This window comes from Corvus hawaiiensis, chromosome 2, assembly GCF_020740725.1.
Source record: "Corvus hawaiiensis isolate bCorHaw1 chromosome 2, bCorHaw1.pri.cur, whole genome shotgun sequence".
In the NCBI taxonomy this organism is placed as follows: domain Eukaryota; kingdom Metazoa; phylum Chordata; class Aves; order Passeriformes; family Corvidae; genus Corvus; species Corvus hawaiiensis.
This window is the reverse complement of record NC_063214.1, coordinates 23,940,910-23,958,541: the sequence shown is the minus strand read 5'-3', so window position 1 is coordinate 23,958,541 and position 17,632 is coordinate 23,940,910. Positions and strand designations below refer to the sequence as shown.

General features: G+C 35.2%; 1 protein-coding gene across 42 annotated transcripts in view; it reads right to left on the bottom strand.

Annotated features, from left to right (window-relative positions):
* The window catches only part of LOC125321263 (ABI family member 3 binding protein), a 140,839-nt gene that overhangs the window by 90,750 nt on the left and 32,457 nt on the right, over positions 1–17,632 (bottom strand). For all 42 annotated transcript variants that reach the window (XM_048293820.1, XM_048293841.1, XM_048293834.1 and 39 more), the window contains exons 5-8: positions 8,661–8,842; positions 5,610–5,671; positions 570–621; positions 50–112 (exon numbers count right to left, since the gene is read on the bottom strand). In XM_048293820.1, the coding sequence (XP_048149777.1) occupies positions 50–112; positions 570–621; positions 5,610–5,671; positions 8,661–8,842 (359 nt within the window). The remainder of the gene's footprint in view (positions 1–49; positions 113–569; positions 622–5,609; positions 5,672–8,660; positions 8,843–17,632) is intronic.

Here is a 17,632-nt window from a genome sequence, read left to right as displayed (position 1 = left end):
AAGTTTCAACCACGGGTTAAGAAAAACAGTAAAAATATCTTCTAGTCACCTAATATTGCTCCTGGGAGAGAAGAACTGTCTGGTGCTTTTGACTGCGTCCGATTTTGAATGACTGTGGAGACAACACAGGGAGATTAGAAGCTAATTTTAAAAACCTCAAAATAAGAAATAAAACCACACCAGAAACAAACCTCAGCATTCTAAAAATATTTCCTCAGTATTTGCAGATGAGAACACCATCCTAATCTTTTCTGTATTTACATTCAGTTTAAGAGACTGCAAACTGTGTTTCTTCTATATCATCTCTTAATCGTACACCTTTTTCCCCTGGCATATCAATTTTGGTGAAACTGACATTCTATGCTTATGGTATTATAGGGCCAGCTGCAGGCCATCCCATTGCCCTGACACTCATTTTAATCTCAGATTACTCTTGCGGTAATAATTTAATAATAAATAAATAGTAATTTATTAATAATTAATAGTAATTTAATTTATTTATTTAGTAATAAATAAATTTGCAGCAATAAACTTTATGAGAATAAACTTAAAAAAATTCAAAAACTTACTTTGTTTGATTATTGTGACAGGGACCAACTTCTTATTATCACTGAATATAATCTGAAAAAAGAGAAAAAAAGCCTTGGGATAACTGCCATAATAGTAATTGAACTGAATAATAAAAATAGAGGGTTCTAATCCAATACCACGCCTGTCCCAAGTTAACACTGGATATGGCTCTGGCCCTGGTCCCTGATGGTTATGCTATTGCTTCAGTTCCCACGGGCTAGTGCGGTAATATTGCATTTTGATCTCTTTCTCTCAGCTTGAGATGTTTTGCTTAATAAAAACACAGTATTTGACATCTTAGGAAGCCCCAGTTCTTTTTTCTCTTAAGGATCTTTGGAGCACTCACTGGGGATTAGTCCAGAATGCTAAGAAAAGCTGACATTTAACTACAGCAAAACATCTGAAACATATGCAATTACAATTTGGTCACAGGATAGAAATATATTCTCAGGGATACTATATTTAGAACATAGACTATTCCAGAACCAGGTGCACATTTGTAAACCAGCAGCACTCTTGGGTGCATAGCCTGATTAAAGTAGATTAACTCAGAGTAATTTTGTTTAGTGGGATTGTTTCTAAAGCACAAGTGGTCAGCCACTCACATGCTTCTTATATTTTTATGCTAAATACTTGGACTGTTCTGCTGTTCACTTCTCTTTGACCCAGAGTACTTCTTGCCTGAAAGTGAATATTCCATTATATTAATACCACAAAAAAAAAAAAAAAAAAAAAAGGAACACATGAATGGACCCCACAGTTATTAAAGCAAGAAAACAGCTGATACCAAAAATGAGAATTAGGAACAAATTCTGAAAGCTTAATAATACAGTCAAGTGATGAGAGAAGGTAGACTGTAATGCTAGCAATATAAAAATGCTAAATACATTAAAGGAGGATTTTTTTTAGTTATATCTGAATTACAAGAAAGAAAATAACTCTGACAATCACCTTCCATGCTAAATATATTCTGCTCTAATCAGAATCAGGTAATTAATTTTGCACTTTATGACATCTGGTCTACTTCACGTGAAAGAACATCTGCATGAAAAGTTAGCATTTGATGACAACGTGCCAATCATTTACCTAAGGATAGGTATTTTTGTTCTATTCTAAATACTTCTGAAAAGCTTTAAAAACAATGGTTGGGTACACCTTAAACACATACCAAAGTTTAAAAAGCTGGAAGGCCAATCTCCACTAGTAAGATGGACATTTCCTTGGGGAAATGGATGGAGGCTACTTATTCTACGAAAGCCATTACTGTCTGCTACCTAATAACAGTTTTGCATTGGTGTGAACATGGTCTTAAACTAAGTGAAGGTTTCAATCATTGTCATTATATGAGGATAGAAAAAATCTTCCTTCTTTATTTTTTCTTTATTGTTAGCAAGTTTTACATTTCCATTTTGTCTTCTGGTGAAAGAATTGTGTTGTAGATGATCTGCTTTTAAAGTAGCCCTCTTGTTCCTGTGACTAACAAACAGGATGGAACACATTTATTAGAAGAAGGTGTTCATTTTATTGTATTTCTCATCAGAAGCTTTACAATCAATAAACAGCTCTGAAGCTGTAGTGAGCAATTGTGTAACCTCTACTGCAGAACTTCTAATCATAATTATTATCAACCTTTTTATTAGTAAACAATTCTTATATTGACAAGAGCATCCTTTCTTTGTTGAATAATGGATGGCTACAATGATAGCAACATAAAAACGCCAAATACATTTAAATACATAAAAAATTTAGTTTTTCAACCAAGAATGAATAATTGACATGAAATCCATGTTCCCCAGCTGCTATAATTAGACTGCTCACCTTCACATATCTGTAACAGCTGCAGTTGAAATCTACCCATATTGTCAAAGCTTTCTTCTCAGTTTCCAAAATGTGACTACTTTAGATATTCCTAGGTCTAGTAAAATTTACTACTTGTACAAACTATTTTGGAAACATCAGCCCATTGTCTGTAGGAATGGCGCTATCAACCATATTTTTCAGAGAGAGAATATAAGCATATAGGTATTAGGAACATTAGTTATTAAAACAATTGTTGCCATCATGAAAGAAGATGGCAAATAAGTTATTCCGTATCTTCAGAGGAAAATCAGGGATGTAAATTATACCATAGATCAGGAATCTTAACTTGTGACCATATACCTACAGCACATTGCTTACAGGATTGCAAATCTCAAGCATTCTGTGAAACAGCACATGGCAACATTGCTTTAAGAGACCCTTGTTTGTCCTTCCTTCCTTCCCTTCCTTCCCTTCCTTCCCTTCCTTTCCTTCTTTCTCTGTTATATTCTGACACTTCAAAAAGCCAAAACTAACTGACATGCATGTAAGAGACTCCTCAAGGAAGGATCATGGTCAGTCTGGATTGAATAGGTTTTGGAAGAGCAGGAATGTTTTACTCTAGAGTTTAACAAGTAGTAGAAGCTAACAATCCTCTTTGGCTGGAAAAATTGGGGAGGACCCCACCTTCCAGGCTGACATTATGAAATTAGAGGAACTTAACCAGACAGAAGAGGAAATAAATTTCTAATGCATTTTCTCTGCTCTCCCACTACCCATTGTTTATGAAGGGAAGAAGAATGACCATCCCTAGAGCACTTCTTTTCTTCCACACTCTCATTAGTTGCTGCTCACACAGCCCCAGGAGCTTAGACAAACTTAAAGGATGAAACTGCCAAAAGAAACACAAGATGATACGTGACCGATGTTGAAAGGTCAAATGACTAGATGGGCTGGTAACATTGTTTTAATAAACAGCCTTTAAAAATGTCTTTACAGAGAAGAGTTAGGACCATGTTGATATGAGTCAGTTGCGTCTTTGGAGCAAAATACAGCATAAACAAACTTGGCCTAAATAACGCTCATTCTTGCTTTGCGTCGATGATCTGATTGCGCCACTGAAACATACCCCACCTAGCGCTGTGGAAACTGAAAGAACAATGGGAACTATCTGCTTTTTGGCTTTTTGCACCACTGAAGTGAGAATGATAAGAGAATTTTTAGAATAATCTATGGAATGCTTTCATGATATTTCTGTGGAGGGTGATAAAGCAGTACTGCTCTGGAGCTAAGCCCTGTGAAGATCACAAAAAAGACTAGATGTTGGCTCTAGTCCTCCTTTCATACTTGTGCTGTGCAAATATTTGCAAAACTGTTTTCACTCACTTTCTCAGAACTTCTCCCACATAAATAGAATCCCTACTTCCACAGAAGCAGCATAACAGTCAGGGTTCTGGCACAGAGCGTTTGCTGAGAAGAGCAAAGGAACTCAGCTTGCACTCCATATCCCAGGATGAATTACCTGATCTTGGGCAGTCCTGTGTAACTTTAAAGACACTTATGGGACCAAGGCAAAGAACAGTAAAGTTGGCTTCATCAACATAATGAGATGAGCACCCTCCTGGATATCTAACCAACTGGATTCATATTACTCACAAATAAAGCATTTTCTCTTGAATGCAAGGCATAATTATCTTTCCTATAACCTAGGCATTATACTGATCTAACTCTATATATGATGCAATAATTGAAGTATTACTGCCCTAAATGAATGGAAATGGCCTCAAGTTGCACTGGGGAGGTTCAGATCAGATATTAGGAAAACCCGTTTTCACAGAAAGGGGTGTCAAGCATTTGAAATCACTGCCTAGGGAAGTGGTGGAGTCATCATGCCTGGAAGTGTCAAAAGAAGTGTAGATATGGCACTTGAGGACATGATTTGATGACAAACATGGTGGTGGTGCTGGGTTAGCAGCTGGACTGGAGGAACTTAAAGGTCTTTTCCAATCTTAATGATTCTATGATTCTACGCATACCTAATTATTCATAGAAGAAAATTTATTTCATGAATTATGGTTTGATTCCTGAAGGAATTCAAGGTCTGATAATTACAGACCATTTATAATATTCTGAAATATGAAAAACAAACAATGAGAAACCATACATTACCATTTCCTACCATGAAAACACTTGGAAAATCTGAGACAGAAGAGAATTGTGAAGAATGGGTTATTCTCTTGTAATAATTGACACTCATGAGTTAACCCTTTAAAATCTCTAAAGTAAGAAGAATTTCTACAATTTTTCTTGGGAAGTTATCCTATAGTCTACCACAGGGATAGTAACTTAAAAAGAAGCAGAACAAAAAAAATCCTCCAGAATATTAGATGCTGAAACTTGCACTTTGATGAAAAAACAAGAAAAGGAAATACAAAGAAACCAATTTAATATCATACTAGAACTGGTAATGCTTAGAAGTTATGACTAAAATGTCTATTTTTCACTGTATTAAAACTCACTAGCTGGTTCAGTCTAGAGAGCCTTCATTTCTGCTTCAGCTCGTGGAAGAAAAAAGTATCTGTGTACATGAATCCAAAATCAAATGAAATCCATCCATGCTTGTTTGTGTTTATGAAAAAAAGTCAGGTGAGGTAAAAAAAATTAATTATCTATTTATAAAAATCATCAATTTTTTGACAAAACGGTAAAAATTCTACCGTGTCACATAAAAGAATTTAATGGACAGCCTAGCAAACTTGATTAAATTGCCCTTTCTGGTGTCCTCTGGTTCTGCAAACACTTGCCTCATATATGGGAACTATCAGTGAATTCAATGGGATGACTAATTTAGAAGACCTGAGTATATACAAAATGACTCTATAAAATCATACCACCAAGTTATCCCAAGGTTAACTGATCACAACAAATATCACAGGTTAACAAACCTGACTACTACAAAGGAATAAGGCAATTTTAAGTTTGGAATCTACACATGGAAACCATCAAATTCATCTTTGATAGATTGGAACAAGTGTATGTAATCATCTTAGTTGCAGTTCTCAGTTATTTTGTCCATCCACACATTTAAACATTTTTCCATACAGTGCATTTAACAGATTGTTTTCTATATTGGCAATTTGTGGCCTTGATAATGTCTTTCTCACTTTAGTGAAACAGAGAATAAAAAATTTGATCATATGAAATACAAATCAAGTATAAAAAAAAGAGACTGTTTTGCATACCTGTGTTTGGGAATTGGGTACCAACTTGTACATATTCTGGAGTTGCCCATTTACTTTTTTACCTGTTTTGACAGAAAGATAAATAAGTACACATAATTATTTTTTTGTTTTGTCCAAAGCAAAGCAAACCAAGTTTATTCACCTTTTTTTTTCTGGCAGCTAGGAAAGTTAGGAGGCTTAATTCAAAGCCTGTATAAAAACACATCATGGAAAAACGTTTTTGTCCTGTGTCTTCAGATCCATTAACAGATGCAGATGCAAGGCCTTCTCTTCACATTTTGACAGCAAGGAAATGAAATGTACTCTTCTTGTTTTGTTTATGGTTTTGTTTATTTCAATCTATGAACAAAGTAACCCACAGATTTAAACTCCAATTTTTTTCTCTTAGGTTTTCCTCTGAGTTTCTAAGTAGTAGAAGTTTCTTGTGATGTAGCTGCTAAGTAAGTCAAGAAACGGTTCTGTTCAGCACCTATTTGATTCTAGCATGATGCTTCAAACTTTCTCTGTATCTTCCACCTATCTACACTTTTCTGCTGCCTTTGCAACGATGGGTGTGCAAACAAGAGCCAAGTTACATGTTATCATATTTTTTTCAAATTCCATCCAAAACAGATGAGAAGTAGAAAAATAATTTCAACTCTAAAAAATATCAATTGAGATACATTTCATTTGGGAAAAAATCTTTCAAAGTGCTTGATTCTTCTAAGGAACAGGACTTACTGTTGGCCTAAATTCAATGGAAAACTAAGTTTCACAGAAGTTTCACACTGACTTCATGACAAAATCATGGTAAGATGGTCAGAAATAAGCTACTTTCATCTCTTCTGACAAAAATCAGTTAAATAAATGCTGAACATTTGCCATGCCTTTCATGTGTTCTCAAATCATGAATTAAAAGCAGATTCTCCTCCCAGCCCCTCCCAACATGTTTAGTATATAACAAAAATTTGGCCTGTGGATTCAGCAAATCCAGGAACATTCAAACGAACTTTCAGTTTCTAGTAATTTATATATTCTTCAGTGGGAAAAAGAACATTTATGGTGAAGGATGTTTGGTTTCTGTTGAGATGCTTCCCCTATATGGGAAGAAATTGAGTTGATATAAGACAGGAAATTAGAACAGAAAAGAAGTGTCTGTTTGTGTTGATTGATAAACTATATAGGCACCTGGTTATACATTTATTATAAATATACACTCTCTGTTTACCCCCCACATTTTCTGTATCTACCTGCTATATACTAAAAATATGAAAGGCTTGAATCTGAAAGTGCTGACAGTTTTCTGATTAGAAGATACTTTATCAATAGACCAGAATGCAGACGTGCAGGGTAGTCACAAGCTCCCTGGATTTAGTTGCTGCACCAACGTTCACTGAACACACAAGTCTACAGTCTAGACAAAAGAAATCTTATGTAAATAGAATATGAACTCTTACAAGAAAGAATCTTTCAACCAAAGTCAGTGGGTCTCCACAAACTTACAAGAATGATGCTCCTGGCCTATTAGAAATGTAAAATGTCTGTAAGAAACACCATTTAGAAACATATTACATACAAAGAAAAAATTTATTGATGTTTGTGGATGTTTTTATCAGTCTTGAACACATTAACAAACTACTAACATTTTGCACTCTTCATTCCCTCTTATTCTAAGTGTTGAACTCTATTTCAGCACTTGCTCTAAAGATGACTTTAAGATGTTTGAAATGTAATAAAAATCAGCCCCTGGGTAATACATCTTTAAGGCTGTGAAGCAGAGCTTTTTGTGAATCAGGTATGGGAAAAGGTTACCACCATTATCCTCTTTAAGCTCATGGTATAGCAGTGGCATTATTCTGGACTGCTAAAACAGCTCTATGGACACTGGGCAGGTGCTTCTAAGTTACAGCTTTGTACTTTATAATGAAGGCCAGCAAAGCTCTTTATTAGGGAGTATGAAGGTTTTTTCAGTGTTACAAGCCACCATACTGCTCTCCTCCCTTTTACACAAGTATATTAAGCTCTGTAACTCACCTACAAGCTGAAACAGAAGGCCAAATTAAATTTCAGCTTAAAATCTCATAGGAATAAGGCTCTCTAATGAGAATTCCCATTCTTTATGTTTTGAATCAAGCTAAAAACTGTAATCATAGGAGTTTGCAGCATCTTCTGACCATCATGTTCAGAAATATCTTCATGCAAATGTTTGAGGAAAACAAAACAAATTGGATAATCTCTGTTAAGTCCTCTCTTCCTTTCATTAAAAGGAGGAAAACTCTGCTGATGCTTATTTCCTCTACAGGTACGAGTGATTCTTTCAGCAGTGCATGTTTTTACAAGGGTTAATTTGACCTCACTTTTCCTGCATTGTCTTGGGACTTTAGAGAGGAACCTTACAATATGACTGAGAGACAGACAGATGTAATACACTGCCTCCATGAAAACACAAACAAAAGCATACACAACACTGCATGCTTCAGACATAATCCTTATAATACCTTGATTGAAAATAAGCTTCAAATTCAACTTTTGAGTGGAGTCATAAAGGGCCCATTGAGGTAGGACAGGCCCTCTCTAGCTTGAAGACCAGCTTCAATGTAAATCCAGTTATAAAAGGAGATTCCAACAACTCCAATAATTTCCATCACTCATATTAGTTGACGGAAGAAAGTAAATGGATTAGGTGGACGATGGTTGATGCATTAGTTCATTAGTTGATCATCTTATTATTCATGGCCTAAGGTAAAAGCTTAGAATCCAGTCAGAAGTAAAAATTTACATACTCAACCCTTAACGTGTATCTGTACTAAACACCATTAGAGTCCTACCAACCTGCATCAGATCCTCTATTTGCAATGACAAGAGAACAACTTTCGGAAGACTAGATGGCAGGTTTTCAAAAACAAAATATTTCTAGTTTCAGAAATTCCTAAAAGAATTTTTTAGGAGCATAATGGATGGCATTTAAACAATAAAAACCTGATCAACAGCTTACTCTAAGTAATACCATAATAGAGGAAAAAATACAGTCAAAATCAGCAGCTATTTGATTAATTATTGTCAAATACTTACTGGAGAGAACTGTCTTATGATTCAAAGTCTTGCTCCAAATACTATCCTCTACATTGTCTTTAACTCCAAATTCATAAGGTGTGTTTGGCTTCAGATTGTCAATCACTGTCTCTGTAGCTGGGCAGAGCTGAAACACCCATTTCTTGTCTTTACCTTTTTCTCTGTAGCGAACTGTATAGAACCTGCTCGGGGAAAAAAATAGATCTACACAAAGGAACTCATGATAACCATTTTTGTGGGGAAATAATAGTAACTATAATAATAATAATAATAATAATAATAATAATAATAATAATAATAATAATGTTATATTGTTCTTGTTCTTTCTGCCTCTTTATGGTCACCAAATATCAAAAAGCCAGCATTTATTCCACATATATGTACCCCATCATTAGGAGTATCATTCAAAGAGCAAAAGGACATTCACAAACACCCGTGTGTGTGAGGTTCTACCCACAAAGTGCAAGCTCATTTTCCAAGCAGTTCCTGTGATTCTGACATATGCCAGAACTAGTCAATTGAATCATAAGTCTGCTAGTCAAGAAGCCTCAACTGATTTCTCAAAATCTTCCATTTGCATCCAGTGAAAGGTGTTCCCATCAAACCTAGTCCAAAAGCTTTCTCCAGGGAAGGCCAGTAACAGTCATTGTTTGTATAACACATTCCTCATTCAGAAATCCCATTAAGTATTGCCCACACTTCAAACAAAAAAAAAACCCCAAGACATTACTTTCAGCAGTTTAAATCAATAATGTGATGAATACTAACAGATTATGAAATCAAAAACATTTCTACAGAAATTGCCCAATTCTGTCAAGGAGCACCACCCTGAAAAAGTATGACTGCAATGCTAACCAATCAAAAACAAGGCAGTGGAAATGGTGAGAGCTTCAACACAAGAACTCCCCTGCTGACTGTAGTCTCATTTTCAATATATGTGCTGAATCACTCCAGAACGGAGTGGAGGTTTCTCTTTTTGGAAAAGCAAATCTCAGAGAGATTTGGCAACTTTTTAATCCAAGTATTACTGAAAATTGTTACACATAAATAATTCATATCCATTGTCCATATCTATCTCACATTTACATCATCTGAAAATGGATTAATTCAGTCCAATTGTATTTTGCCACACTTAAATAGAACAACTTAAAGCTTGCAAATCAAGGTTGTGAGATTTATTACAGGTATTATATAGACAAACATATAGAGACAAAGGAAGAGAACTTAAAAAAACCCAAACCAACCAAAAAAAGGTTCTTAAACAACTGAAAAGGCTTCAAAAGTCCATTCTAAAACTACTTAGTGGACCAAATCTAATACAGTGAATGTATAAAGTTGCTTTTGCCAAAGTTACAGAAGAGCACTTTCAGAAGTTTACATGAAACCTGACTGTTGAGTACACAGAAATTCCTACCTCATTACTAAAACACAACCTAAGACAAGGCAAGCGTCACTCATGGAAAATGTTTCCATACATAATGGTTCACTTTGTTTACATAGTTTATCTTATAACTGTCAAATTTGTTTTCTTGGCACCGAAAAGATAGATTCTCCTGGTTTAGTTGCTACAATTCCATTCATTTGGGTACTTCACCAGGTTACAAAATCAGTATTTATGTTGGCTCAAATAACTTAATTAACTGTACTACTTTGAAAAGGAAAGGAAAAAAAACAGGAATTAAAAAGAAAGACAAGTAGTGAATATCCTCTCTCGGTTCCAGGACTACCAAGGAATAATCTGGCTCCTTACTTCTGTGGGCTGTGATCTGATCAAATGTCAAATAATAGACCTAACTCTCAGTCAAACTGACAAAGAACATTTCAGAAAAATCAGTTATTGGCAACATTAAAAGAAGGAAAATTTCTTCTACTTTATCCTCTTAATCCATTTGTGTGTAGTCACATAGAAATTAACCAACAGGAAAAGCTTACTTGAACTCCCTGTCACTGACTTGCAAAAAATGTAACCTTAATAAACAAATTCAATCTTCAACACAAATTCCTCTTACTGGGCCCCATACAGTCTTTTGGGACGGGATTTGGAATAAGTATAGATATCAAATGTGAATTTAAGTGGAAATAGTCACCTTCTTCCCTTGCCTGAAAGAGGAATTTTCATTTGTTTTCATCTTCATCCTTACCTTTTCCTACTTGTTTTAGTCCAATAGGATAGAAATAAAGTGATTGTATGTGATGGAAAAAAGAGTAAACTGAATCAGTTCAGTTATTGAACAATCTGAAAGAACACCTGCATCAGAAATGAGGAGAAAAAAACCACTAAAAACTTGTTGATAATGAACAGACTTTTAAGTGGCTGTTCCCACTTGCTTCTAGCTGCGAAAATGTTCTACTTTTTAATGCTGGTTCCACACCTGAAATTTCCTTCACTCTAACATGAATTAAAATACCAAGAACACTTGCACAACAAACTCCCTCTCCATCTTTCACTTAAATTCAAGACTATTATAAAATCTGAAAAGAAGATTTTCATAATTGTGCCAAACTATGCCATTAGAAAGAGAAACACACAGCATAGAAGAAATGTGCTCTCAACTCCAAGGTTTCCAAGCCTATAAAAACTTCACCAAGGGTATAATTATTTCAGTGGAAACTTGCCATCGCGAGTACTAAAAACACTGACTGCGATGACAGAATTTCCTCAACCATTTCAATAAAAAGCAATAAAAATGAAGTTCCATTTAACAATTTGCAGGTCACAATAATTTGACTATTAAAAATATCTAAATATCTACATGTGCTTTTGGGTAAATGCAATCATTTGTTTATAGAGTAAAAATTCAGAAATGCCAAGTTTTGTCATCAAAGAACAACAACTCATTGTTAAACCAGACCAACAAACTGCCAAAAAAAATGCAATTTCTGTGTCTGCCTGAGAACACTGTAGCGATTGAATTTTGTTGTAATTTTAATTTCTCCCTTTTTCAAAACTTTCTTTCATCAAAAATATAATATCAAAAAGTCAACACATATAATTGAAGACATGAGAAAGCAGTAAGATCCAGTCACCACTCACATCTATCAATCCCCTTGTGGCAGTGACATACATGCACAAAATGAGTGCAGCTGGCTGAACTGGAAACACTCAGCAAAACATCTTCATAGATTCCCCCCAGAATGACAGAAGGCAGGCTGAAATAGAGCGCTGTCACATTCACATAGAAAGGAAAGCTACACTACATGTTTCTCAAATAAAACACTTCCCATTATCTCTGTGATGTAGGAACAGGAAAAACTGATTGCACACCACAGGGCCCTAACAGATAATATCCAAGTAATACACTGTGGAACAGTCCTAGGAATGCTATTCCCACCTGTGAATACTGGTTTGATGTTTCAGCAAGGACACGGCACACCCAGTCACACTTGGTGAGAATTTATTTTAATCTAGATTCTCAGCAGGTATAAAGAGCTAACAATATTTAACTTAATTTAATATTTAATTTTGATTAATTATTTGTTATGTGTTTTGGTGGGGGAGATTTTATCAGAACAATGTTTATTGACATCTCTTGTATTTCTATCTACAACAAATGCTAATCAAATGATTTCAGGGCTCACTCTGTTTCTTTTCTATATAAAACACTAGAGCTCTTCTGTTAAACCCCATTAAAGTTAGTACCTCCCTCTCTCGCCCTAACAGGCACTCATTTGAAGATACCACCAATTAGGCCCCCCTGGGGACTGTAGAGAAATTTTACCTCCTCCCTTTTTACTAGACAGCTGAAAGGATAATAAACTGCAACAATTTAAAACAAAAGGTGTCATGGGCAGGTGAGGGGTATTGTTGCACTCAGAATTAAGTGCGGTAATAATGAGAAAAAAAAAGCAAAACCCACCGCAGCAGAGGAATAAAGAGCCCACATTCATCAAGACAGCCTCTCTCCACATGCATTTGGGCAACATCATCGAATGTTTAGTTGCTTTCTTGAAACTCTGTATCTTTTATGATATTTTGACTTTGCTTGCCTCCACATAAGATGTACACAAAATGTAATGGCAGAAATAAAATAAGTAAAACCAATTTCATCATTTAAAGGAAGCCACAAGGGCATGAGATTACTCCATAGGCCAACCGCTGTAGTGATTACTGTATCTGCAAAGTCAATGTACAAGACTCTCAGCCTGACACAGAAGGTTGTTTCTCTTCTATGTTCAGCTTACATAGTTTGTTTTTTTAAAACTCTACAATGCAAGGCAGTTCTCAGTTTAGAGACAGCCTTTTCTTTGCACAAGAAATCAAAATACATAAGCACTTTAAAGAAGCAGCACACAGGGTTTTTGCTTTTGAGATTAAGCAGATCTTATTCACTGTTAAAAGAAGTAAAATTCTAGGATGGATAGGCAAGACATTAAGTTTTCATCTATCAGTGTGAATGATACTGTTTTGCCAAGAATTCTAGTGCCATTTTTCCATCTTTTAACCAAATCTCATTTCAGCCAGGTTCCCAGAACGTGCCCGCACAGTCAAATATTCAGACACAAACAGTTAGATACTGGAAATCTTATAAGGCAGATGGTTTTATGAGATTTCAAGACTAGGTCAGTTTGTATAAATATCATGGGTTTATTTGGAACCGGGTCCCAACCAAAACTCCAAACAATTTAATCATGACTATTTCAGTAACACGTAACACCAAACAAACAATTAAGCCTTGGAGATATACGAACATTCCAGCTCTGAGAATTCATGTCACCAGAGACAAAAGATTATGAAGCTCTTTTCTTTTTTGTTCATAGAAATCTAATGGGAATTTTTTAAAAGAGACCATTAGCCTACCAGATATTTATTTATTTATAGTTAGACTTCATTAAAAGCCCAGCATCCATCTAACGTTAGAAAGTAATACAAGAAATGGCTTGAACTATGATTTTTCAGACACTGAGTGTTGCGCAAGTTAACACATGAAGTTGATTATATTGTTTCCTTTTTTACTGCTAAGTTTACTTTAAAGTAAACACTGACATATATAAAAAATGGAAAGAATGACACCAGTGATGGTTACCGGTTAAGTTTGCAAAGCATTTTCTAATTTAGTTTTCACTTTTACATGATCACTAACATTCACTTCTTTTACTTAAAACTTTTAGTAGAATGACAGAAATGAAGAGTAAGAGGCTCTGAAGAGTGTGAGGCTGAACAGCAAAAAATCACTCCAGTTTAAACAAGCTTTTAGCATATACTCCTGCAGCATCAACTCAAAAGCATCTCAAACCCAAGATGTGTATTTGCTGCTGTATGTTTTCCTTTAAGAAATTTTGCTAAGTTTAAAATACATTTTGTATGTCACTTGCAACACAAAGTATGACTTAGTTAGGAGCTGCATAGTGACAAAAGTTTTTAAATAGGCACAGGAGGAGATAGGCACATATCTTTCTGAATTTAGGGCTTTAAAAACCCTACTTCTATGGACTATACAACATAAAGACTAAGTATGGACTCTCCTCTGGTTTTCCCTAACGGTTTTTCTTACTTTTTTTTTAAAGCATCAGATAAAAATGAAATAAACCACAAAATCTGTGCTACTTGCAGCTATGACACTAGAACATTTAAATCACAGGCGAGCCAATTTAAACAACGCCAATGTGAATTTCCCAGTTTTTAACTTTAAAAAGACATACCTTCAGGTTTTAAATTTCTATTTTGCATGTATGTGAAAGTGTGTTTGTTTTTCTATACAACCCACTCCATAGAATATTATATTTTACTGTATCTATAAACCCTGCTTTCATCTAACACAGAAAATAATGGGGTTTGTTCCATCCCCTGACTTTCCTTCCTAAAGAACTAAGGTCAAAGTCCACATTTTTTGAACCCCAACTACAGAGATGTTCTAATCAAAGCAAATACAAAGAAAAAAATCTACAGAGTATTCTGTCTTTTCCAGACTTAGATGGAGAGTAAATGTAGCCCCAGTGCTTTTCTTCTGACAGCTCTGTCCACTAATACTTGTTTGAACACAAATAGGCAGAGAGGAAACAAACCTTTCTACTCTCTTAGAAATAATAAAAAGAATTGAACATGGCTGTGCAGCAGGATATCATGACTTTGCCATCTTCCCTCATCAACTACCTCCAACTGGCGTTAGAAAAGAGGATGCTGAGAAAGGTTCCACCAACTGCGCTTTCTGGTGTTGTGTAGTTTTCAACAGTTACATAAAACTAATCAATTGAGTTTTTTGATTTAGATATTTTTGTTTTTTCATTCTAGTGCTAAGGGTCTGATGAGAGATAATGGTCACTTCAAGAATGCTTCAAAATTTCAGCTTTCCTTTTTGGGCCACAAAAATGGCAGTGAATACCTTTGCTTCAACAAGGGATTAGCATTTGGGGTTATCTTGAAGGAAATATGTAGCATTCTATTGCCTTATGCTCTTAAGCTCTAGAGAGTTTAACCAAAAGAATGTTTTGTTGAAAAACATCACAAGTAAATAAGTAAATATTTTTCATTGGAGCTTCTTAAAAACTTCATGTGTACAGAAGACTGCTATGTGCCCTCAAGAAGCAAGCAATAACTTCATGGAAGCAGCAAAAGATAGTAATGCTCTTTGAGAACATGGCGCCTCTTATTCCAAACTCGTTTTCTCACAGAACCAGATTTTCTAAGGAATATCCCACAGAGGTCAAACTTGCACTAGAGAAATCTTGGCCAGCAGAACTGAGCTATCCCATGTGGATTCTATTTTCTGACTCAGTAACAGATTGAAATAACTTTTATTATGCAACATTTGTACAAAAGCCTAACATCCACATGGAGATGGTAAAATCAGAGGCCAAGAACAGTGACTCTGTTTCAGGTCATATAGAGTGACAAATTTAAATCTTGGTGGGATATTTACTGACAGAACTGAGTTAAGAGGTCACGACTGCTATGAACTGCCAATGACAAAGATTAGAGGTTAGCCACTAACAGCAGTCTCGAGGATGATTAACAGTAATTGCAGCATGTCACCGTAAGGAGAATGTGCCAGATGAAAAAGGATCAAGTCAGGCAGACTGCCCCTGAAACAGATTGAAATGTTGGTGAATCTGTTACGTACTCTAACTCTTCTACTTTTATTACAATGCTAACTTGCTAAGAATGGGCTACTTCCTATTTTTTTCTTATTGCACGTTATCAACAGTCATTCAAATGATTATCATAAATTAATAGTTTTTCTTCTACACACTGGCTAGAAGTATATATGGATCTAATCTCTCTTAGAATTCTAGATATACACAAGAGGGTCATGTGGACAACTGTTCTCATCATTTATACAAATCACAAGCAGTTTGGTCCAGTAAAGGTAAAATAAATAAGAGCACCACTAAAGTGACTTTTTTCTTTCTTCATTAACTTCATTGTTATGCTTGATTGCAAAACAGAAATCTGCTTATAGGTATATAACCATACTTTGATAAGATCACTTGTAATTTGATTTAAATATTTTTAAACTAGCTTCTCCTGTCTGACAATATTTCACTAAAACAGAGTGCACATTAAAAGTAATTCCTGAGAGGAATACATCAGAATATATTCTAGACATAGCAAGACACAAGTAGCACACTGCCCTAACTCAAAAACTATGTTAAAAACTTTGTTCAAACTTTGAGTCAATGAATATCCAGCAAGAAAATTCAGCTACTGAGGAGAAAACACAGAATTGATGAAGGCATGGTGGTGGATACCACTTGCCTTGAATTTCCAGGTGGATTAATACAGGATATAGGCTTCTCCTGAAGTGTTCTTCCTTCCCACTGTACAATGGGCGCTGCAACACTGGTGCTGACACATCACATAAAGATAAATTCCTTGGTAAAAATGGTGCTAAAATCACTATGTCAGAACACTTTATAAGCTTGTCCAAGATCAGCTCATTTCTTCAGTTTCTCACAGTAGGAAAATATTTGCTTCTTTCTTGATTGAAAGAGCAAAATCTAAGCCTAAACCAACTTTTATTTCTACTGAAGAAAAATCTGATCAAATTTCATCTTTGGACATTTACTAACATTCCATAACTGTTTCCTAACAAACATTAACATTTTTTCAATAGTGTTTGAAATTCTGGTTGGTGATGAAGATCCAAATTTTTTTCATGAGAAATTTCTGATGCTTGAAAAGAATTAGTCCTTTCGTGAAGTATGAAACTTTTGTAAGGTATGGAAAGGTCCTCCTGACTACATGAGATGTTTTTTTAACATAACCTATGTTTGGCATCCAGTTTAATCATGTCAGCTAGAGTTTTCTTATGAATACCAAAGTAAGAAAATTCAATTCTAAATTAGACAGCTACATATTGGACAATACTAGATAGGTAAAGCAAATGTTCTATAATGCAATATGCAAAAATAATAATGAAAAAAACCCCCGCACATTTAAAACCCAAAAGGTAACAGTTGCAAAACAGATGTAGATGCATCCCATGGGTGCACAATGCTTCTTTTTAGTTTTACAAAACACTGCTGACTAGAATAGAGCTTCACACAATGTAAATGAAGGTAAAAAAAATTCTTCTGTTGTTGAGGAAGAATATGAAGAGAACACAAAAAGACAAAGTAGGGAAAACGTCTATAGTAACAATTCAAACAATTTTATTCATCTGCTAAGGGCTGAATAAATAATGATAGTGCACTTAATTGAGAAGCTCCTCTGCACGATGACTTCTCTTGAAACTTCTACTTGGTGAGTCTTCCTGAGTTTCCCACCTACTGTGCCACCCAGTAAATGCCAAAAATATTGACATAGAAGAGATCCTCTTTTACTTACAACAGAAAATTTATGAAAGCTGTACTGTATCAATAGCAGGAAAGCAGTTTTGGTGATAAGACAAAATAGAGGAAACAAAAATCAAATGGTGTTAAAACAAGGCATCATTCCCCCACCTCAGCACAACAAAAGACTTCTTTTACTCTTGTTCAGTCAGCTCTAAAGTAAAATATTTCCTGTGATTTAACAAAGTTTCAATTTATAAGAT